Source organism: Vigna umbellata, chromosome 3 (genome assembly GCF_029865625.1).
Source record: "Vigna umbellata cultivar VRB3 chromosome 3, Vumbellata_1.0, whole genome shotgun sequence".
In the NCBI taxonomy this organism is placed as follows: Eukaryota; Viridiplantae; Streptophyta; class Magnoliopsida; order Fabales; family Fabaceae; genus Vigna; species Vigna umbellata.
Genome location: NC_142167.1, coordinates 17385584 through 17409810, shown reverse-complemented (window position 1 = coordinate 17409810; position 24227 = coordinate 17385584). Strand labels below are relative to the sequence as shown.

At 26.8% G+C, this 24227-nt stretch overlaps 2 protein-coding genes and 1 pseudogene across 2 annotated transcripts; all 3 read right to left on the bottom strand.

Annotated features, from left to right (window-relative positions):
• Positions 1–3203: 3203 nt before the first annotated feature.
• LOC124843724 (histone H4-like) lies at positions 3204–4184 on the bottom strand (annotated as a pseudogene).
• Positions 4185–7883: 3699 nt separating this feature from the next.
• LOC124843722 (uncharacterized) lies at positions 7884–10527 on the bottom strand. The gene is made up of 3 exons (XM_047320534.2): positions 10067–10527; positions 9095–9268; positions 7884–8406 (listed from the first exon to the last, which is right to left on the bottom strand). Exons 1-3 carry the CDS (start codon positions 10451–10453, stop codon positions 8179–8181), a joined length of 789 nt encoding a protein of 262 aa, XP_047176490.1. The 5' UTR covers positions 10454–10527; the 3' UTR covers positions 7884–8178.
• Positions 10528–19714: 9187 nt separating this feature from the next.
• Positions 19715–20754, bottom strand: LOC124843731 (chitinase 2-like). The gene has a single exon (XM_047320541.2). The coding sequence runs from the start codon at positions 20644–20646 to the stop codon at positions 19723–19725; it is 924 nt and encodes a 307-aa protein (XP_047176497.2). The 5' UTR covers positions 20647–20754; the 3' UTR covers positions 19715–19722.
• Positions 20755–24227: the final 3473 nt, after the last annotated feature.

The window sequence follows — 24227 nt, the reverse complement described above, 5'->3', positions numbered from 1 at the left end:
CCATATTAAGAAATCCTAATTTCTTCCATGCTAAGGAATCCTAATGCTGAAAATTTATTTTTACTATTCACTTTTTACTATTTACTATTTACTTTTTACTATTCAATTTAAAAAATTTTACTAAATAAGTTACCAAAAATTTGAACCTCTCCTTCTAAAATTACTAAAATTTTTATATCCAAAATTTACATTTTTCTATCCATTAAAATTATTATTACTAATAAAATACTAAAATTTACTACTATAAATATTTTCTTTTTCATGGGTCTTACAAAGATTACCAAAATACCCCTAGTTATTAAAGTAATATAAAATGATAATGATTAATGTTATATTTAATTGTAAAAATATTTATAAAGAGTAAAAAATTAACATTAATTATTATTATTGTTATTAATATTATTATTATTAGTATATAAATAAATATAAAGTTCAATTTAAAAAAAATGATTTTATTTATTTTATTATATTTCATTAGTTTATGATTTTATTGAGATTTGAAATTGGAAAAACGAAAGAGACCGAAATTGAATTAATAAATTGATATAGAAAAGTCAAAAAGTGAGAAAGAAGAAAAATGTCTCAAGCACTCTCTACGTTATTGTTCTCACAATCTGCATATGTCTCTCTCCTCTGAAACAATGTGATTAGGAATCAAATCCACGCCTCTCCAAAATAGTGTAATCGAATACAATGGTAGAGCCAAATCCAACGTATAAAGGAATCGAATACAAGGTATAAAGGAATCGAATACAACATCACGTTTGTATGTTTTAAAACCTTGGAACCGAATCCATCACGATGAATGTGAGGGTAAAATCGCGTTTTTACTCAACTTAGCTCAAATTTAAGCAAATACACGAGATAAATAAAAAAGATCATCCCGCAAATCCCTTTGAATCCTTCTGCGTATTTCTTTTGAAAGGAACACAAAATTGCTTTCAAATCATCGCTTGCAAAAACGCATAAACAGTGCATTCACCTCAAGTGAACACAGCATTACTTTTACAAAGAAAAAAATTCGAGTGATTATGTATATTAAAAAAAGTTATTAAAAGTATGAAAGTTACTCTTTTACTGGTTTTCGGAGTCGAACCTTAAACATAATATCAACATATTATGTTTAATTTATAGCTACTACTACATATAAGTTTAATGGTTGTTTTGTTAGTGCTACAAAAAATAATAGTTGTGGAATTGCTTTTGGAAGAGGCAATCTCTTTCATGGTCTATCTTGAGTTTGCCACTTGAATAATGATGAGATGATTAAGAAAAGCTTTTTCCAATTTAAAGTTCCAACATTTTAGAGGTTGCATTCATAGCTTCTAGCTCACTGTAATGGATTCAAATATCCATTTCCTAAGTATTTAATGGGGTGGGTTCCCATCACTCAAAGGGACCCAATCTCATTTTCACAACAATCTTTAACCTTTATGCAATTTCCACATTTTTCATGTATGTCTTTAAAATGATGAAATTAAATTAAATGAATTGCTGAATTTTTAATTTTCTTGAATTTTTAATATTCCTTTTAAACTTGAAGCACTCTATAACTAATTAATGTTATGTTAAAAGTAGAAATATGACATTCAGTAAATATTCTTCTGAAAGCATCTAATATGATTTATTTATTAATGTCAGATGTCTTTTCAAAATGAGTAATGATTGTTTATTTTTGTAGCAGAATGTCAACATATAAAATAAGTATACAATGTTCAATGTATCACATTAAATTTATAAAATTTGAATGATGATACGTCCATGCAAGGAAGCAACTAGCCCCCAACATCCAATGCTAGTTGATTGAAGAAGAATATATCAGTTTTTCTGAGACGTTTTCGAGAATCTGCTTTGTGGTCAGTGGTAATAATCGAAGACATGATTGAACCTTCAAGTTGTGCTTGATAGCTTAATAATGACCTTGGAATTTTGGTACTTCATTACACAAAAGTGAAAGGTAGCACAGCTACACTCATAGCCTCACTTCACATAATAATAATAATAATAAATTTTGCTACTCGCCGTTTTTTTAGTATAATCTTACCTAAATTCTTTCATCTCAATCAATTTCGTGACAAGGATGGATGTTCATTCATGATTTTGATGTTATATTAAAAGATATTTTTATTATATTTAATAGTTTTATATTATTTATAAATTAATATTTAAAATACTTTAAATATTTTTTAAAAAAATTTGAGATATTTTTTAAAGATAAAATTATGATACAACACAAATTCTACAGTGAATAATATTTTAGATGGAAGATGATTGACCTTAACTATATTACTCGACAAATTTAAAATCGAAATATTTAATAACAAACTTTTAGATGAGCTATTAGTTTTTTAAGTCTTTCAATAGGATGATCAATCATTTTTCTTAGACCGACAACTTATATTTCTATCACATCCAATAATCTTACATCACTTTAAAGTCAAAACCTAATATAGTTTAAATATTTTTTTTTCTTCCTCCTTTCAAAGGACATTTTAAAACAAAATTGTGACAAAATTTCATACTCTAAAACAAACAATACCTTTAATTTAACATGAACTATCAATTTCCTTAAGCTTTTCATTAAGATAATTTATCTTAGACCTCGTCTAAGGAGTTTATGTTTGTATCATATTCGAAACACAATTCGTTTGATATGAGATTTTTAGTAAGATAAAAAATTCTTCCGTCAAATGGTGTGTTGATGAATGATTATAACCTACACAGTTTTTGTTTGGTTTTGGGGGCATTGATTGAAGTGGGAAGCAAGATAGCATAGTGTGTGTTAACAGTGGATGGACGGTTGACAAATGATTACAACGAGCAAAGTGGAAAACGATAGCAATGGAGTGACAAGCATTACGTCGTTATCATCTGGTAAGTGCTTATTCATCATTTATTCATTCATGGAAACAATGAAACAAAAAAACCTTAACCTGCCCAAATTAATAGGCTTTTTCTAATGAAATGGGGTTAGTGTAGGTCAACTCAATCTTCTCAACAAGACACTTCAGCACTGGTTAACCATTCACTGGACAACGTTGTGGAATGTTGAGTCAAAAAGGACCTTCGCTGACACAGAACGCTAAAATCTCCAAATTCCCTAGTATACTTTGTTGTTATTCACAAACACACTTTCCTAGTGCTACATTTCTGACAAACAACCAACCTATTCATGAATCACGATTCACATCTACAATTTATAATAACGACAAACAATAATTTCACTTTATTGCTAAATCAAAAATCAATAAACATTATAAGAAAATAGGACAAGAAAAACCCTAACCCCAAATTCATATAGGGTTCTTCCATGAGCATAAACCAAATCCATTGCCGTAACAGTCTTCTTCCTCTTGGCATGCTCGGTGTAAGTAACAGAATCGCAAATCACGTTCTACAGAAAGATCTCGAGGACGCCACGAGTCTCTTCGTCGATGAGGCCGCTGATACGCTTCACAAAGAATGGCCGGCTTCGTTATTCCTTGATGTTGTCGCGCAACACCTTACGGCGTCGTTTTTCTCCTCCCTTTCCCAAACCCTTACCTCGCTTTCCATGCCCGACATCTTCTTGCTCGCAAAATCTTGTGGGAAGGAAACTCTGTTTGAATTTATATATGGTGTAGAGTTGCAGCGAAATGTTTGTGACCGTTGATGGTTTGTTAATGGACGGTTCAGATAGTGTTTGGCGCGGATTCCTTCTTTTGGCGCCTTATAGCGCCACAGAAATTATCTGAATTTTTGTTCAAAATTTGAAAATGTAGCTAAATTTCACTGTATGAATATGGAACTCAATTTTAGAACGAGTAAAGAAAACAATGACTGACTATAAAGATATAGTAAATCGTTTAATATAGAAATGGTGCAATTAAGATAAAATATAAATATTTTTTATTTAAATATAAAATTTATAAATAAAAATATTTAAGTATTGAAGAGAAAAATCTAAAGCTGTCCAGATTAATAGGCTTTATTGACTAATGGAAAGGGGTTAGTACTGTGAGTCAACTCAATCTTTCTCGAGACGACACTTAGTTAACCATTGATACGACACCGTTGTGGAATGTTGAGTCAGAAAGGACCTTGGTTGATACGAAACGATAAAATCAGCATTCACAAGCACACTTTGCTGCTGCTACGGATCGCTGTGCAATGTCTACATGCTTCGGAGTTTCCAGTGTTGTCATTCTAACAAACAACCACCCTATTCATGTCTCACAAGTACCATTAATAATCACGAAAAACTAAACTTCTCATTATAACTTAAGTTTAATCTTTTTCTTTTGTTATTATTACGAGGTTGTGTGGTTATTAACACAACACTTTAAAGGTATTCAAAATAACATCCCATATGTTTTGTTGTGTTTATCCCAACTATTATAGAGAGATTGCTAGATACTATAAGGAAGCAAGATTCCTCGAGTTTCAGTGTTCCATCCCATGACGAGGATAGGTATAAAAGGTGCTGCTCATGGCTACATTCTATGACTTTTTCATTTCATCCAACACCATACTACAAAAGAATAATTTAATTATTGATGCAACTTTACCAACAGACTTTTTTTTATTATCAATTTAAATTATTGATAAATTTTATTGATGAATTCTAATATTTCAATTATAGATTGATATTGTTGATAAATCTATTTTTGTTGATAAAATCCATTTGAAAATTTGTGGATAGTTGATAAAACTTTTTGGTAATTACATAATGTATAAATTTATTGACGAAAAAAAATAATGATAAATTTTTCATCTAAAGAAGGATAAGATGAAGAAGAAGAAAAACATGTCTAATGTATATTATAATATTAATCTAATAAGTGAATGAATATATTTTTTTAATGTGTATTAATAAACTCGTATAATTTGTGTTTGGACAAGTTTATCTGATGCATATAGTTAGACTCGTTTAATCACAAATGAATTGTCTAATTTGTATTATTAGACTAGTATAATCAATTCATCGACAACCCACTTATTCAAAATATCTCATATATATTATCAAATTCGTCTATTTTTTTTTTCTATACTCATTTAGTGTACGTTTATAGACTCATATAATCAGTGTATGTTTTATATTTATTTCATGATAATATAAATACATTGATGATATACTTTTAAGATAATTATTTTATTAGTTTTTAACTTTTGTTTCAGGCATACTAAAGTTATAAGTTGTTGCATTTGAATTTGAAAATACTAAAAAATGAATTTAAAAAGGATAAAACAAAAATAATAATATTAAAAAATTTGACTTTTTTATTATAATTTTTTAAAAACCTTTGAAAAAAACTATCAAGTAAAACAAAAAGAAAATAATAATAAGTAGTTTAACATTTTTATTACAAGTATGTATACTAAACTTTTGAAACGAATTATTAAAAAAAAAATTATTATATTTTAAACATAATTATTTAAAACCTTGTACAGAGTTTTATGTACATATAATTAATTTAATTTTTATTGGATAAAATTAATTTAATTTTTACATGCTACAAAAAAGAAATATTTATATTATTATTTGAGAATGATAAATATTTTTTTATTAATAATTTTTTTAAGACAAAATTATTTAATCATTTTTTTATATTTTATTACCAATAAACATATATTATTTTTAAACAATATTATTTTAAGAAATAAAAGTAAACTATTTTTTTAAAATTTTAGTTTTATTAAGTGACTATAAGTAATTAAAAATCATACAGGAAAAAAATAGTATATAAAAATAATAATATTTTAAATATAAATTATTCTTTAACATACTAAATATGTTGAAAATATGTTATAAAAAACATTTAATAAAAGTTAAAATGTGTGTAAATGTTTAAAGAACTATTATATTTTTATTTTAAAAATCAACTTACTTCAAAAAATATATATTAATGCAATATGGATTAAAATGTATATCTTTAATTTATTATTTAAAAGAAATTGACATAAGATTTTTATTTTTTTATAATGATCAACTATATATTGTTTGACAAAAGAATTTCAAGATACTAGTAAATTGTTCAGAATATTAGAGTTTAAAATAAATAAAAAACATTAATTAAAATTAACAACTAAATTGTGTTAGTTATATGAATAAATTACTATTTTGTTATATGGAAATATATAATATTAAAAATAATTCTAAATTTTTGTGATTTGATACGTTTAAGTAATAAATTTAATTGCTCAACTTAACATATATTTTTAAACATATTTATTGTTATTATTGGTGTTTTAAATATTGGTTTGAAAATTTTAAATTTCATAAACTAATGACATTAATAAAATGAATTAAAGAAAATATAACAAAGTTCGTTTTTTTTATTACAAATATATGTATATATTTATATATTTTAATCCTTTAAAATTAACTATTAAATATAATTTTAATGTAAAATTCTATATAAACGTGATTATTGTAATTATTTATTAGGTAATATGAATTTAAACTTTACATACTAAAAAATGAAGAATATTAAATAATGAACATATTTATTATAATTTAATATAATTGTTTTATTGTTGATAATTTTCTTTAAGTTAAAATTATTAATTATTACTATTTTTAAATGATAGTATTTTACAAAATAAAATTACAATGTAATTTTTAAATTTAATTTTATTAAGTGACTAACTAAGTAATAAAATATCTTAAAAGAGAAAAAAAATGTAGTATATGAAACACAAATCATAAAAGTATCAAATAACAAAAATACTGACAATTGAGACACTTATCAACAAAATAAAAATAAATAACAATGGATAACAAAGTAACTTTCCTATTTTATTATATTATATTAGATATTTTATATTAGTTTAATTTTTACATAATAATGATTGATTACCAAAATAATTTCATGCATATGTGACAATAAAAAATATAAATAAAAAATTAGTTTAAAATAAAATAAATGAATAAAAAAGTAAAATAAATTCTGTGCACTTGTTACAATCAATAAATAAATAGTTTTAAAATATAAAAAAATAGAAAAAAAATAAATTCAAATGTGATTATAAAATAAATATAAAAAATTAAAAATAAAATAAATAAATAAAAAGATGAAATAACTTTCATGGCAACACAATAAATATAAATGAAAAATTAGAAATAAAATAAATAACATAAAATAACTTCTACACATATATGATAGCAAAATAAATACAAAAAATGAAAAATATCAAACGACTGAAAAAATAATAAATTTATTGAAGATTCCTTTAAATTGATTAATTTTTTAAAATATATTATAGTTGTGTCACACAATCCAATTCTTTTATTAATGAAAATTTATATAACAAATAGGACTTCGAATGTTTTATTTTTGGATTAAAGTTTTGTTTTCTAACTGAAGTCCTGTGAAACAAGTACCACTTCACCTAAAAAAGATAATTGAAGTGATACTTATCATATATAAGTTTAGTTTAAAAATAAAACAACAGAAATTGTACTCAATTAAAAAATACAAGTTAAAAATTATCTTTGGTATCTGAGTTTAAAGTAATTTGGCAGATGAAAATCAAAGTCGTGTTATCAATTTATTGAATATAAAGTCGTGAATCTTAAATATTATTTAGAAATCTGTGTATTCTAATAACTTATATACGAAATCGCATCAAAGCAGTGAAAAAGGTAAATTGCTTACCCTTTTGGTCCGCTTTTCATCCTGCTATAATCCAAGGGTGACATGTTTCTTTAAAGTAGAAAAAAGGGTTCTTGATCGAGTTTTAAAGACAAATTCTTAGCACTCCATTTCTGTCCAAAATCCACTGTAAAGAAGTGATAGGTACATCACACCATTCTCAGGAACAGTTTTTTTAATCTCTCATATCTTTTTTATCTTTTTGGGTATCAACTTTTTTATTTAATTTACTGCTTCTTTCTTCTTCCATAAAGGAAAATAACTTTAGTATAAAATTATATAATTTATAACATACATGACACAGTAAACCCCAAGTACAATTTGTAAAAGTTTTTAACCAAACAACACAATGCTGCTGCTGCTACTTAGGCCTAGTCTAGAAAAACATAAAGGGCACTAAAACTTCACCCCAGATTGAAGTCTAAAACTACACATGGTCACATCCATGATTCAAATAAGTAAGTACCATATATTTACATTACCCAAAACATTCAAAGCATACAAATTAGTCATCTAGCCATGCTGATTTAAGCATGTAATTATTTTAATAGAAAGCGCCAAAGGAGGAACTACTGCCATGAGGTTCCTGACCAAGATTTGCAGGAACTATGGAATCAAAGAAATTGGCCCAATTCTCTTCTTCCTCGTCCTCTTCCTCTCCGGTACCCATATGGCTCCACTGAACCGGAGGGTTCATTGCAATTTCCTCATTCTTTGCAAATCGCCCTCTGATTCTTGGCCTGCTATCTGCCAATGTCTTCCTGCATGCATACTGATTTCCAGAATAAAACAAATTAATATTTATGTTATGGTTGCATCATGACTAAACACTGAACAGTGTTGTGGTGGACCGATATTGCTGTATACAGTGTCTTATTTGTTTCTTTCCTCCTAGACGTTACAGTAATGGGGCTACTAGCTAGTTACACTATAGAATGAGACAGATATGTGAGAAGATTTTTCATGCTTTACAAATCAGACATTTCAGGTCCGGTTGCAACACACTAACACTATAACATACACATATGAAGTCACTATTTTAATTAATATCTCCTGTGCAGCCTACAGGTGTCTATCGTGCAAAGATCATGAGCGAATCCTCGCGTTGAAAGAATCACTAATTCGATCAGGATGCGTTGAAAGAATCACTAATTCGATCAGGATTTGTCAAACCCTCATATGATTTTAGCATGATATGATACAACCTTGTATAGGGCAATATGGTTTTTCAGCAGCAACTTTCCTCTTCATCTACCCATGATGCTGCAGTTTATTTCAAATTCGTCCAAATCTCACTTTCACTTTTTTTCTGATATGAAAAATAATATTCTCATAGTTCGATGGTGCATATTCACTATTTCAAGTATTGTAGTGAGATCACAGTTGTAATATAAAAGTTTAATTGGCTCAACATAAATTTTATTATAAAACTGTATCTGAAAAAGTAAAATAAACTGTACCTTAATTTTCTTGCCGAAGTTCCTCTGGTTTCTCTTGCTCCTATATCTCTCAATCCTCACTTTCTTCTCCTCTGGGCTATAAGGACTGGTTCTGCTCATTTCTTCTATGATCAAGCTACTTTCACTCGACAATGGACTATCTGAATGATGATAATATTGCATTCCATGAAATCTCTGTATATACAAAAGATCACCCAAAAATCAATTTGCATTACAACAAAATCATTTACACATGTATTAAGATTTCACTTCCACTTTTCTCCAATTCCATAATCTCCAACAAAAGCAAAGTTTAATTTATACTTTATGTTTTAAACCAACCGCTATCTTCTGTGTGCATCACTACAAATACAGTATATTAAAAAAAACTAACCAAACAGGGAACACATTAAAGGTTCTGACAGTACACGAAAATAAGTAGGTATATTCAGTGAACCAAACAGCAAAAATAACTTCAAGTTTTCTGTCATGGAGTTGATCATTGTTGTTTAAGTGGTGTACTAAATAAAATTATGAGCACTTTAATATTCTATTATATTATATATATATAAAAACAAAATCTCAAAAAGCTCATAGATCCAGGACAATTACAGTGCTTCAAATGAAATTGGTCTCTTTCTCATCAGACTAACGTGCGACCTGGACAAGATTATAAATAATTTATATACTTATTGATAGATATACATCTTGAAAGTTTAAAATTAAAATTTCAAAATACTAAAATTCAAATATATAAAAATGAGTTAAAAGTCATAATTTGAGATGTCAGGTTGATTTTTTATGTTGTTTTTGAATTAGGAAGAAGTCTTGTCTCCACAATTCACGTATTACTTTTTTGTGAAATGCCAACGTACGATTTGAAAGTGCAATTTGAAGTATAATTAAAAGTGCATAATATATATGTAAGTGCGTATTATTAGTGTAGTTAATAAGATGTGCGTTTATAATTAGCGAGCCAAAAAAGGAAGGGACCTGAAGGTCACCGGTACTGCAAGCTCTCCGTACGGGACCGTTGTGGGAGTCAAGCAACTGAGCGAAGAGAGGAGAAAAGGGGTGGTGGGGCCCACCACTGTTCTTCTGCAGCGAGTGGCTGCTTACGCTCCTTTGCACTCGCCGACTCTCGTAACTCGCCAGCGAACTCGGCGACCCCATGTAGCTGGTGCACCCGCTGCTGCAGCTGTTGTACGTGTTATTCGAACTCGCCTCTGAATCAAACTCGCCCAGGGCAACTTGGTGGTGCTGCGGCTGAGGAGCAGCGGCGTACTGCATTGGCGACAGCGTGGATGCGTCCTGCGGAGAGAGAAAATGGGAGAGGGATTCGGCGGAGCGTGGGAGGGAGGCGTTGCTGTGTGTGTACATGGCGGCGCGTGCGTGGTGGAAAAAATAATAACTACTTATGAGAGAATTCTACTATGATTTGTAGAAGAGAAGAGAAGAAGCTGAAGAGTGAGTGCATTGGAAACGTGGAGTGGTGGGTATTTAATATTTTTCGATGTGGGATCTGCGAAACAGAACAAAACAGAAAAGCCCATAGGTTTTCAAACTTCATTTTTTTCTCTTTGGAAAATATTAGTGTGAGGCCGAGACTAGACGTGACGATGATGTCACCATTTCAACCAAGAGTTGACTTCCTTCTCTCCCCAAATTTTCGATTATTTTTCTTTAATATTAATATGCAATTATTTTTAAAAAGAATCTTATAATGTTCTATTTAGTAATAAATTTAAAACTTCTCGTTTAAAAGTAATTTCATCGTGTAATAGTTACTAAAGACCAAGCATGTGTTTTATTGCCTTAACCACGATCGAAGTTTAAACAAATTTAATCAAATTAAAATTTGTGTATCGTGATTATAATTTTTTGTTTTACGAAAAAGTAAGATATATTAATATTTATTGTATTAAATTGATTATTTGTCATATTTAATTTGTAATCAGGATTATAATAGAATTTTCTTTCTAAGAGTGTGCATGAAATCCTTTAATATTCAAAGGATAAGACAAGTATGTGGGCTAGTTAATTTGGTCTCACTACTTTAATATCTAATTAATAATTTTTGGCAATGCTTGTGATATTTTCATCCACCACCTTTTCATAAAAAGGACATGGTAGATATGCACAATAGGAGCCAAAACTAACCTAGGTTCCTCCTACATACCCATCAACTTTTTCTTATAGGGACAATTGAAACTACTTTTGCTAAAACAAAAAGGACCAAGTTCAAGCAAGTTGAGATTAGCATGAGCAAAACTATAATGTAAACATATTGGGTTATTTTTAAATCAATTTCAATTATTCAACTTTATATTTCATATAATAATTTTAAACTATCTTATTATTTAAAATTTGGAAAACAAAAACATACATGTATATATTCTGTAAAATATACGACGCATACTGATATTTATTTGTACTGTAGTTTTGTGTATATTTCATTGGACTGTACAGACCTTTAAATAGCCATAAACTTAATTTTTTTCCATCATTTGAAAGTAAAAACAGAAACTATACAACAATAGAAAACAAAAAGTGATAACATATACAAATAGAAAAAACCTGAAAATAGAATCTTAAGTATAATTACAAATAAACCTTAAAATTTAAGTTTATCCCAACCTATTCAAATAAAAAATCTTTATGGGATTGCACTATAAATGGCAATTCTTCACTTTTTTTTTGGCAGTATTAGACTTCCGAATATTGTATATGAAGATTTTATTGTTTAGAAAATTTGTTTACTAATCATAAAATCAACGAAGAAACCTAAAATGATATGATATCTATTGATAGGTGACATGGTTATGTCCTCTTTGAATGTTGTTTTTGAAATATGAACATCGTATTTTGCATTACCTTATTATTCGGTTGAACCTTTTGATAAACAAAGCAATAAGTTTGTGGGTGACACAAGTCAAATAAGATCGTGATTACCAAACACCACAAATTTACTCTTATAACTAAATTTCACTATTCAGCTATTTCCTTCATTCTTATTTACGAGAAAAATATGATTTACTTAAATTAAAATGTTATATAATTGTATCGAAACCTATTAATATTATGTTTTCTTTGTTTTTTTATTTGCTTTAATGTTATTTTACTATAATCAACTTGTAGTAGAATGTCTTATTTTACTCAATCAGCTACGGCATATAATAAATACATGTATGTATATAACTTATTTTAATAGAGTACACAGAAGTATAATTGAAAAAAAAAGAAGTAATTAATGTGATGTTAAACTTTGCAAATAAAAAAATCAGCATATTTTACAGAAAATATTATTAAATAAACAAAAATAGTTGAAATTTATTTATATTGAGAGATTCAGTAAATGTACATTTTTTTTCTTATAAATAAAAAAAAAGATAATAAGAAACGAATTCGTTTCTTATTACATAAAACTCTCTCGATATGAAACAACTAGTAGATAATTAGTGACTAAGAAATTGTATCGATCTAGTTAGAGAATCCGGGGTAAAGGTGTTTTCTTTACTAATCTTTATACAAGAATATTAATTAATTTGATTGGGCTTGAGTCTAATTAAAGTTGACTACATGTTTTATATTTTAATATATAAAATAATTAGTAAAAAATGATTAAGTGTTTATTTAAAATTGTGAAAAGGAAATTTAAAATTAATGGAAATACAAATATTTTCATAACTTTGTTCACATTTTTTATGAAGATAACAAATAATAATAAATCTTAACAGAGTTAGAAATTACTATAGTAATCATTGGTTTATTCATTGTTGTTTAAATTATTCACCTCTTCCCTTTTTTTAATTAGTAAGTTTTTTTTTTGGATTTAACAAAAATTATAATTGATTTTATATTAATTATTTTCATTTTCAGGTCAAAATAAATCCATATATATATAAGTCAAATAAAGTAATGTAAATAACGAAATAAGAATAACATGCATCAACAGTTTGAAGGACGTATTAATAGCTATTAAAATTAAGATTTAAAATTATATCTCAATTAAATTTTTTTAAAAAAATTGTCAATAATATTAACGACTTGTCATGGATCGGTCTGTTATTTTTTTAATTATTTTTTGTAAAAATCTTGTTATCACTGTCAGGTTTGTGGTATATAATGTCACAAGATGTAAATATCAAATAAGAATGATAACAGGTAAAGTCGGATTAGGCATGTATAATTCCTACCTATAACAACAAAAATTCACTCATGATACTACATATATTTAAAAATATATATTTTATAAACTTTTAAAATAAAATATAAAAATATATATAATATAATAGAAGTTAAATTAAATATAAGTTATTTCATATAAATTTTTTAATTTTTAATTTTTTCTTATATAGCAAGTTATTGTTTGTGAATGACAGACCTACATATAAGTAAGGGTGAATAGTTTTACTCCTTCAATCTTCTATATTTATTGTCAAATATATTATATTTTCACTTTTTGTAGTTCTTAAATTTATATATTATTGGTCTTTCTTAATTATCACACTTATAAAGATACAAATTCACACATAACTTTAAATGAAGAAGTGCATAAAGTTTTTCTTTTTGTTTTTTTTTAATTTATTTTATTTTGTTCTTCTCATTATGCAATGAATCTAGAATGGGTGGGGACCAAAGTAGCATCTTCAAGGTAGGTCCTATAGAATCGTCTATGTCAACTCAAAATTTAGCACGCGTATCATTTAAATAAAAAAGAAAAAAAAAAAAGTGACAAAATTATTTGCCACCAAGACTTAGATATATAGTAAATGAAAATATAAAGATCTTGGTCATGAGATTTCTTAATAATGGCTCAGTCAATTGGTAAAATATAAGTCTAAAAAAATTTGTATGAATCTTTGATTATTATTGGAATTTAACTCTCATAAATAAAGTTGAAAAAATTGAAAAAAAAAAACTCATAAATTTATTATCTTAAAATTTCAGATTAAAAGTAATGTTAGTTTTTTATGTAAATTAGATTTATGTCTTATTGAAGTTATCTCTTTTTTTTTCAATTTTTTTTTGAAAGATTTATAAATGATATCATAATAAAATATTGAAAATTGACTTAAACGAGAGAAATTAAACAAGCATGTTTTGTTATCTTGGTATACTTCACGTTACACCAACTTTCGTCCTTCTCTGTCACCACCACTTGGTTGTCCTTACATACGTAATCAAAATTTTTTCTAAGTTACTTGGCAAAGCACATGCAACACCTGAAACTGAGAGAGATTCGATTTTGCATGTGAATAATTTAGATGTTTTGATGATGAAGTGATGGATGTTAATAGAAATTGATTGAAAAGAAGTGGCTCTTCAAAGATCAATCAACGTGAGGATCACGGAATTAGGCTAACTTAGCTTCCTACCCTTTTACCACACTTTTTCAAAATGAATACAAAATTCAACAGATGATGAAAAAACAATAGATTTCAATGCCAGTAGTTGAAAGATTTTTTATGTGAAAAAATCAAAAATCAAAAATTGTAAAAAAAAAATACACGACACAAATTTATTTCCTCACACTTGTTGGAATCAGATTTGTAAAGGTTTGACGTTTATTTCTACCAAATTAATCTGGAATATCTCTATATGTTTTTTTAGTAAAATTATTCTTATTTACGAATTATTTTTTCTCTTCAACAAATAAATGAGCACAGTATATCAATTTAGCATCTTACAAAGAGATGTTTAATGATATTTTCTTCGAATATTTGTAAGTATATTTATATCTTTGGGTGTATTCACCTGGTGGAGATGATTTGAGGGAGAGTGAGTGGATGAATTTGAGGGTAAAATTTTTGTTGTTTATTTAAGTGGATTTGGAAGTAATTAAGAGTTGATTTATAAGTAAAGTTTGAGAAAATTAGTGTAAGATTTGAGTGATGTGACAGATAAAAAATTGTTTAATTGATAAAAATTGAAGATTACCAAAATGCCCCTAATTATAAAAGTAATATAAAATGATAATTAATAATGTTATATTTAATTGTAAAAATGTTTATAAAGAAAATAAAAAATAATTATTAAAATGTAAAAAATGGTAATTTAGTAAATTGAAATAATAATAATAATAATATCATTATTTTTTATTATTATCATTATTATTAATTGTTATTAATTATTATTATTAGTTATTATTATTATTATTACTATTATTACTATTATTAGTATTATTATTTAGAGAGATGTTTTATTCATTATTCATTATTATTTTATTAAACAAAGAAAAAAACATCACAAGTAAATTATTTAAAAAGTGCAAGGTAATATAGTATAAGGGTTTAAATCACTCCAAATGTTTCCTAAAATGCAAAGATGAGAGTGAATAGCAATCTCACACATCTATCTGTGTTTTTCCTTTCAAATCAGTTCAAACGAACATGAAATCACCCTTAATTTCATCTTCATTAATCCGCATGCACAGTGCAATATGCTCAAGTGAACAGACCATAAAACAATTTGTTTCGCTGTTCATTTAGAATCTTACAATTGATAGGAATATATATTATTAAAATTAAAAAGAATTTAATATTATTAACTATTTTAACATTTTTTAAATCTTAATAATTATTAAGAATAAATTTTAAATCTAATTCAATTTTCTAATCGATAAAATTTATTTTTATATACATTTATGTAATTGGTCTTATTTTTTTTTATTGAGACTTTAAAAAATAACCTAATATTTTTTATCTTAAAAGCTTAATTAAATTAATCCAAATAAAAAACCATAGAATATTGAGGTCATAAAAATATTGAAGCCATATTAAAATATTAAATCTTTTGTCCCATAGTATTATTAGTGAACATGAGTTGACTTGAAAATATGAAACATATAAGACTAAAATACTAGCATGTCACTCTATCAACAAGGATTAATTTCAAAGAATACAATAACCAGTTTGAAGGATTTCTATGCATGCTTAAATGAACAACACACATTATAGATCTATTTTTAATTTACAATATTGTATAAATTTAACCTTTGGTTCCAAAATTCTACAACTTGAGATAAGTTTATCTAATTAACAACTTTTAGAATCTAACTAGTTACTGAAAAATTCAGTACAGATATATTTTTTAATTAACATCAAAAGATTAAAACAAATGGAAATGCTTTATGTGTACATTTTAACATTTGATTTACTATCAACGAAGAAAATGTGAGTTTTTTTATTAAATTAAAGTGAGAGAAAATTAGTAGAGAAAATCTTTTATTAAAAATACGAAAACTATGTTGTTTTACCTAAGTGAAATATGTGTGAATATATATAGATAAAATACAAGTATTTAATAGAAAAAATTTTGTGTTTTTTTAATTGTTCCATTCCGAAGGTATTGATTTTAAGGCTGTACAATATATTGATTAACAATATTGGCATAATAAAAGGATTTTGTGACTATTATTATAACCAGACAATAATAGCTTTGTATTTTTCTTTAGAGAAACTAACCTCGACATCAATTTTGTCATTCTTCACCTACAACATAAATCAATTAATGTCATTATATTAATATAACTTAATTCTACAATCTGTTTATTAGAAAAATGAGTGAAACTTGTCATGAGTGAAATAACACATAAAAGATAAAGGCGAAAGGTAAGAAAAACATTTTAAAAAGATCTTTTATTAAAAGTATGAAAATTGAATTGTTTTATGAAAATGAAATATATTTAAATATAATGAGAAAAACACTGAATTGTTTTATAAGAGTGAAATATATTTAAATATAATGAGAAAATACAAATAACAAAAAGCTAACAAAAAAATATATAATATATTTGAAAGAAGATATTAAAGGTATCACTCGAAAAATCGTACACAAAAAAGAAGACAAAAACAAGACATGTGATTTGAAGAAGTAAACGACAACCACAAATTAAATTAAATAACCATATTTAAAAATAAAATACTATACTTAAATATCTTCTGAAAATACTATACTTAAATATATTCTGAAAATACTATACTTAAATATCTTCTGAGAATTGAAATGAGTATTTAATACTAAGGTCATCAAAAGACAGACGAAGTAGATATTATAAATAGTTTTAGTTTTTCCTTTATTATATTATCTATCTCTCCTTTTCACTGTAATTCAGCGAAAATATATTAATCATACATGTATATAAGTCATGTTAGAATTAAAATAATCATAAATTCTTATCTTAATTGTTCTTTGAGTAAGAAATGTGTTTTGGGTATAGATATTTTATTCAAAGCATTTTAAGTTGTCCTGAAGATTAGATAATCTCCTTAATGATTTTTCATCATCAAAATCATGTTGTTCGCTCTCTCATTCTTGTCCAAACCGTGTGAATGGATACCTCTCAAAAATATTTCGATGTTAAGTTAGTAATATAACCAACCAGTTAACCTTTTCAAATGCGTATCCAATTTTTTCACATCAAGGTTATGAAACCCGAGAAGCAACTCGGTATTATCTATGCCAATTGCCATGTAGCTAATAAGCTCGTGGGTATTGAGGTTCCATAAACGGTTTCCTAATATTGTACTTGAAGCAATTGTTTGAATTCTTTATGATATGCAAGTGAAACAAGTTTTAGCTAATGATAAAAATGGAACTTTGAACGTGGGGCTGTTTCTATTTTACCGGAATGTTTTGAATTGGCACCCCTCGATCGTATTTTCCCACAACATGTGATGCACATAATGTGCATAATGATCCTAAAGTCATGGATCTTTATTTTTAATAGTTGTGATGTGTTTTTACCTTTAGCTCTGATGCTTGGTCCTAAGACAAATACAAAAAATATATTAGACATCCTATATATGATAAGATAGATTTTTAGTACATAAGTAGATGTAAATATTATTATAAGTTTTATAAAATCAAATATTATATTTAAATAAATTTATAATATACGAAAGAGTGATCATCTTATAATATAATTTTGTAAGATTGAATAAGATTTAAAATTTGATTTGTTAGAATTCTTAAAAATATATACGAATAGGGATCTCATTGGTTTAAGAACATTTTCCACTTTGCTAGCATGCAATCATGTGGTATGTTTGAGTTGAGGAAGTGGAGTGGGGTTATGCTTATATGGAAAGTTGAACTTTTGCAACGATGAAATGAAGTGGGTTCTCACCTTACATGAAAAGTTGAACTCTTTCCAATATGGAGAAGACAACGAAACTTGTTATGGCCCAAGGAGACTCTTTCCATAGGTTTGTGCCCTCTTTTCAATAAGACATAGTTTCTCCACTACTATCATTCATTCTTTGACCTTCTTCCCAGTATATTCATTCGCTAATTAATCATCCTTTCATATACTTTTACTAGGACCAGTGTGTTTTGATACCTGTTAATTAAACGTAAAACTTTTATTCAATTAACCATCCATTTTATGTCATTTTACACTAAACCTTCAAACAGTAGAAATACATGAAAAAACTATACTTGAGACCATCTTTTCAACTTAGTATTTATGAAAAAAAAAATTGTTTTAACAGTTTCTTAGTCAACCCAGTAATATATACATATGGTTTGGCATAAAGTAAACAGAATTAGAGTGTTAATACGAGAGCAACAACAATTAATTAAATGACAAGAACGGAATAAATGTGGGGTAATGTGTGCATAAAGCATGCGTCAGTAACATTCTTTTTTTTTTCATTTTTTTACGGAAGACGACTTAAAATTTTAAGTGGTGAGTGTTTCGTTGAACAAAATCAAGAAGGGAAACTAATTTCCACTCTTTTCAAAGAGAAAAAAAGGAAAAAAGGGTAAGATTTTCTAATTATGATGGGATCGATAATGTTATGGTCATTAGTGACACTCCTTTTGATAGACACGTATTCGGCATTTTGAATGCATAATAGTTTCGTGAAAAATAATGGTAGAGTTACGTATATTAACAGAGATCATTATAAAAAAATATAATTTACTTATAAATAATTAAATCATAACAATACTGAACAGTAAAAGGGTAAAAGTATGTTATCTTCTTTGTTCACTCTGGCACACTCTGTGATGGTCATCGTTCAAATACTGAACAGTAAAATGAGTCGCAATATAATAATCAAGTGTAACCACAACAACAACATAAGAAGATGAAGAAAATTCTTATCGTGAGTATTAGTATTAGGGAATTCTAAACTTTATTATTATATATGTTTCACCACTTATCGGACCTACCTTAATTTATGACTATTAAAGATTTTTATGTTATTATGTTTAGATTTTAGAGATTTTATATGTATGAATGAATACTGTTTGTGTGTTCTATTGTCCTATGAATATTGTTTGGATATTATAATGTTTGATTCATAAGTATTTATTTGATATAAGATTATTGTTAATATGTTTACTTTTATCAATGTCTAGATCTCTATAATTGTTCTAATAATCTGTTTTCAAGAAAGTTACATTTTATCTATAGATAATATTGTTTTATCAACAGATTTTGTGATTTACCTATGAATTTTAACCGTAGGTAATGACTTTTTTTTTAATGGATCAGAAATGATTAAGAAGTATTATATATAACATAGAAGGTTTAAGAATTTTATATCATACACGATACATGCATGTATATATATATATCCACAGAGATACTGTATAGAATACAAATACAGTATTAGCATTTTTGAAGCCGGTTTAATTTACTAGGGTAAAGCCAAAAGGGCCTGTGATTGCTTCTCATAACGAAAACCATTTCCCATGGAGTCATCAGCAGACCAGACAAAGATACCATGAAGGTTTTGCTGAGTCTTTAGCGTGTGACATGCTGTAAAGAAGCCATCGTTCGGGGCCAAACCGCCACTTCCATCACTGATGAAACTCACCAACACCTTTCCACCTTTGTAATTCGAACTCTGCGTGTTGAAGTAGTCGATGAACTGTGCCACACTGGTGCCCTTGTCGTACGCATAAAACTGAAAGTTAACGTAGTCTATGAGGTTCCCGTAACTCTTCCACAAGGCCAGGTAGTGGCTCTGAACTTGGTCATCGTCAAAAGGAGCAATGGAGGCAAATTCTATCACCCCGTTCGATTTCAGCGTCTTGATCACCCTCCCCACACACTCCGAGAACGTTTCAGGGTCCGTTTTGAAGTGCTCGTAGTCGATGTCGATTCCGTCCAAGTTGTACTCTTTGATTATGCTTGTCAGTGAAGAAACGGCGTTGGAAACCCAGGAATCGATCGACGAGGGGTTGAAGTAAGCGGAGCCTCCTCCGACGCTGTCTCCTCCGAGACTCAGGGCTACTTTGACGTTTGAGTTTTTCGCCTTCACGGCTGAGACTTGGGTAGGGTTAAGGTTGTCGGTGTCCCAGAAGACGTTGAATTTTCCGTTTGTTGGAGAAGAGGTTGATGAGGTGTCGTAGTCAATGGCGAAGGAGAGAATGAAGTGGAACTGGACACTAGGGTTAATTGGAACATCGGAGAACTTAACGTTGTTGAACTCCGCTCCTATGTATTCTCGGAATAGGTTTGAAGTTGGGGTGGACATGGTTTCTGCATGGGTTGATGTGAGTAACACGAAGAACAAGAACAAAGGTTTAAAACTGATTCCGGTGATGGAAGTTTTCATTTTCGTAGAAAAAGACTGAGTTCAGATGCTGTTACTGTTATATGCTTGGTGATGATTGCTTCATTTGATAAAAGCTTATATATAGTAGTTTATGGATAGAGTTTATGAACAAAGAGAGGATGGAAAAATAAAATAATTGGATGCATGTCGTGGCTATAAGGTTGTTCTTTCTTTAAAAAAAAGTTGAATTAAACTATTTTAATTTACGTTGATGCTTGATTTGTTTTAATGGATAACAAATATATTTGACTAATAGTAAACTTAGAATAAAATGTAATCTATCTTATCAGAATTTGAAAAAAACAAATAAAGAAGAATGTGTATATTTATTAGAAAAATGAGTTTTTATCGTACTTAAATTTTTTACATTAATTTCATACTATTTTTCTCTATTTTTTATTCTCTCATTTATTAAAAAGATAAAAAAGATTACATTTATGATTATTTTATTATTGTATTATGTCAAATAAAAATATGTTACCCACTCTCAAAAGAAATTGCAAGTATAATCTACCTAAAAAATATACATAAAAAAAATATTTTTTATAACTTTCTACCACACATAATTTTTTTTTATTTTCATAAAAAAAAAGACATGTATGAAGTGACTCCTTTCAATTGTCACGCCATTTTCAGAAATTTACGATTTTTCTCTGGTAAACATGGTTAATCTCCAAAATTTATAAATTCAAATGAAATTATATTTTACATTTTTAAGGTAACAAATTTAACAAGGAAAACGAAAACGACTGATTTCGAAGTTTACATTTTTTAAATGTATTAAAAATAATGGTTGTTAAATGATATACATGGCCAAGTAATGAGATAAGGAGAATAAATTTGAAATTAACAACTAAAATATATAAGTATGGAAATATAGAAAACAAATTTACACAATAATAATTCATGATTGAGTAAGTTTACAGTGAAGAATAACTCTACTTATTTTAGATAAAAAATATATATTAACTCGTTTACATTTTGATCTAAAAATTCTACTTAAAATTACCCCAAAAAATATAATAAAAAGTGAAGTTGAGTGAAATAATTAAAAAAATAAAAAGAAGTAGAAGAAAAAGAAAAAGTAGTTAAGAGAATTGGGTAGGTGTTGACAAATAAAGAAATATGTAGCAAAAGAAAAAATTTAGGATACAATCAATTGAATGACTAAAGTTACAAAAATAGAGAACATGTTTGTTTTTGGTTTGTTAGGGAGTACACGGCAACCTTAACCTAAATTATCTTGGAAGGCAAAATGTCTCAATCCTGAATTCATCAAAATTTCAACGTCAAATCCATTTTTCTGGGCAATGAAGTTACTTGAGAATGTAACAAAATAAAAGTCTTATATTATTATAAAAGCTGTTATGTTGAAGCATTGCAATCCCAATGTTAATAAAATCAAGAAAATTGGGCCCACCTTTCTGTCTCAAGCCCAATCCAATCCCATTGTTCTTCTTTCCCAGCCCAACAGTCTCCTCCATTCCTAGATATTTTTATAGAAAAGATTTGTAGACCAAAAGGAAAGTTCAAAATGATGCTACCAATGAACCATAAACAGAAACAATGCTGCTTGCCACCCAATTTGGTTTGTTTCTCCTTAAACTACTCAAATGCTTTCTGTTCATTGCTGACATTACACAGGTTAAAAAAAATTGGCCAGTCAATCTAATTCATCACAAATTTGAGTTGGATTAGATTAAAGAATTATAAATTTTGATTAAAGTTGGATTAGATTAAAGAATTATAAATTTTGATTAAAAAAAAACTTGATCTATTAAGATTGTGATTTATCTAGATTCAATCTACTGTAAATCAGATTGATTCATTAACCTACTACAAATTCTAAATATTAAAAAATAAAAATTTTAAATATTTTTATATCTCTAGATATTTTTAGATTGAATTATATTTTTGTGATTTTAGACTGTATTTAAAGTTTAATGTAATTTTAGGTGTCTTTGATTGAACTTTATTTATATTTTAATTAAAAAAATTGTAATATATTTTGGGATTGAAAAATAAATTACAATTAAGTAAATTCGAATTATAATGTAAAATTTTGAAACCAACTATTATGTTGACCATAGTTAAGAGATTGGCTAAATTAAAATCCGTGTACTTTTTAAAAGGTTTTATTAAGTTAGAGTTATTTCTTGGATATTTGGAATGAAGTTCTTGTTAAGTTTTGTCTTTTATTTTTAATGTATCTGAGTGTACAAAATTATTGTATTTTCCAATTGATAATCCATGAAATTTTTCATCTTTATATTAGATTTTTGTAGTCATTTTACTTCTTTTTACATGTTACTAAGTAAAATTTTATGATTCATATAAATTAATATTATATGCAAAATGATAAACAATTAGACAAAACTTCTAATAATTTATATCATGTTACCTATGATGAGTATCTATTTATGTGTCCACTTTTTTATTTAAAAAACAAATTATAAAACCATTTTTTTAAAAATAATTATAAAATAAATAATATTATATATATATATATATATTATTAAATAACTAATTATTATAAATAATTATTTTTATTTAAAAATTAGCTATTAAAAAATAAGATGTTAAAATAGTTATTTTAATTTATAAAATAATTAAATTTAGATTTAAAGTGTAAAAATAAAAATATAATTATTTTAATTTAAAACCATAGTTACTTAAAAGAGTAAAATTGAAAAACAGATATAGACACTGCAAGAGAAAATATTTTATACATGGATATAGATAAAAATAAATAATTGATTTTTTTTATTATATTAATTATTATAAATTACTATTTATATTTAAAAAAGTATTTTTTAAAACAATGAAATATTAAAATAATTATGCTATGAAATAATTAAATTTAGGTTAACGGTGAGTGTATAAAGGAAAATGTAATTATTTTAATTTAAAATATCAGTTACTTAAAAAATAAAATTGAAAAGAAATGTGTACACACAAAGTAATAAATCCTGTTTATACATAAATATATAGGTATAAACTAATTAAAGTATCATTTCAAATTAATTTCAATAGTTCTTTTTTTTACATAGAAAGAAGTAAATAAAAAACTTAAATAAAAGGATAACACATTTCCCAATTATTTAAATGAATTTTAACCTATTGAATGAAAAATACTTACTAAAAAGTTATAAGCAAATTTTAAATATTCAATCACCAACAAATTAAATAAAAAATAATGAAATTCATAAATAACTTAAAAATTACTTAAATATCTTCTTAATCATCGATGTAAATTATAACCATCAATTTAAACAGTAGTAGTAAGAAACAGAGAACTAGTGAGTTGACTGTTAAAATTTTAATTTTTTTTTAAAAAAAAATCATTAAAGAGGTTTTGATTATTGTGTTTTTTTTTTGTGTTGGATGTAACGGTCGCGTGATGCCATAAACGTCCCAGGTTTAACGCCGTTATCCTCGCCCAGTATTTTCCGATTACAGTACTACTGTTTTGAAACGTCTTTCCACGCGTAACAACATAACGGTAACGCCTCTTTCAGTTTCCATTTCTTCTCTGTTTCCATTTTCAGTTTCTCCCTTTGTCTTACCTTTTTTTCCAGCTT

Coding starts and splice junctions, on each gene's coding strand:
- LOC124843731 (XM_047320541.2), bottom strand. CDS start 20,646: ATGAAAACTTCCATCACCGGAATCAGTTTTAAACCTTTGTTCTTGTTC.
- LOC124843722 (XM_047320534.2), bottom strand. CDS start 10,453: ATGTACACACACAGCAACGCCTCCCTCCCACGCTCCGCCGAATCCCTC. Junction 9,269..10,066: donor GCAGTACCGGTGACCTTCAG/GTCCCTTCCTTT, acceptor TTGTATATACAG/AGATTTCATGGAATGCAATA. Junction 8,407..9,094: donor ACTTCGGCAAGAAAATTAAG/GTACAGTTTATT, acceptor TCTGGAAATCAG/TATGCATGCAGGAAGACATT.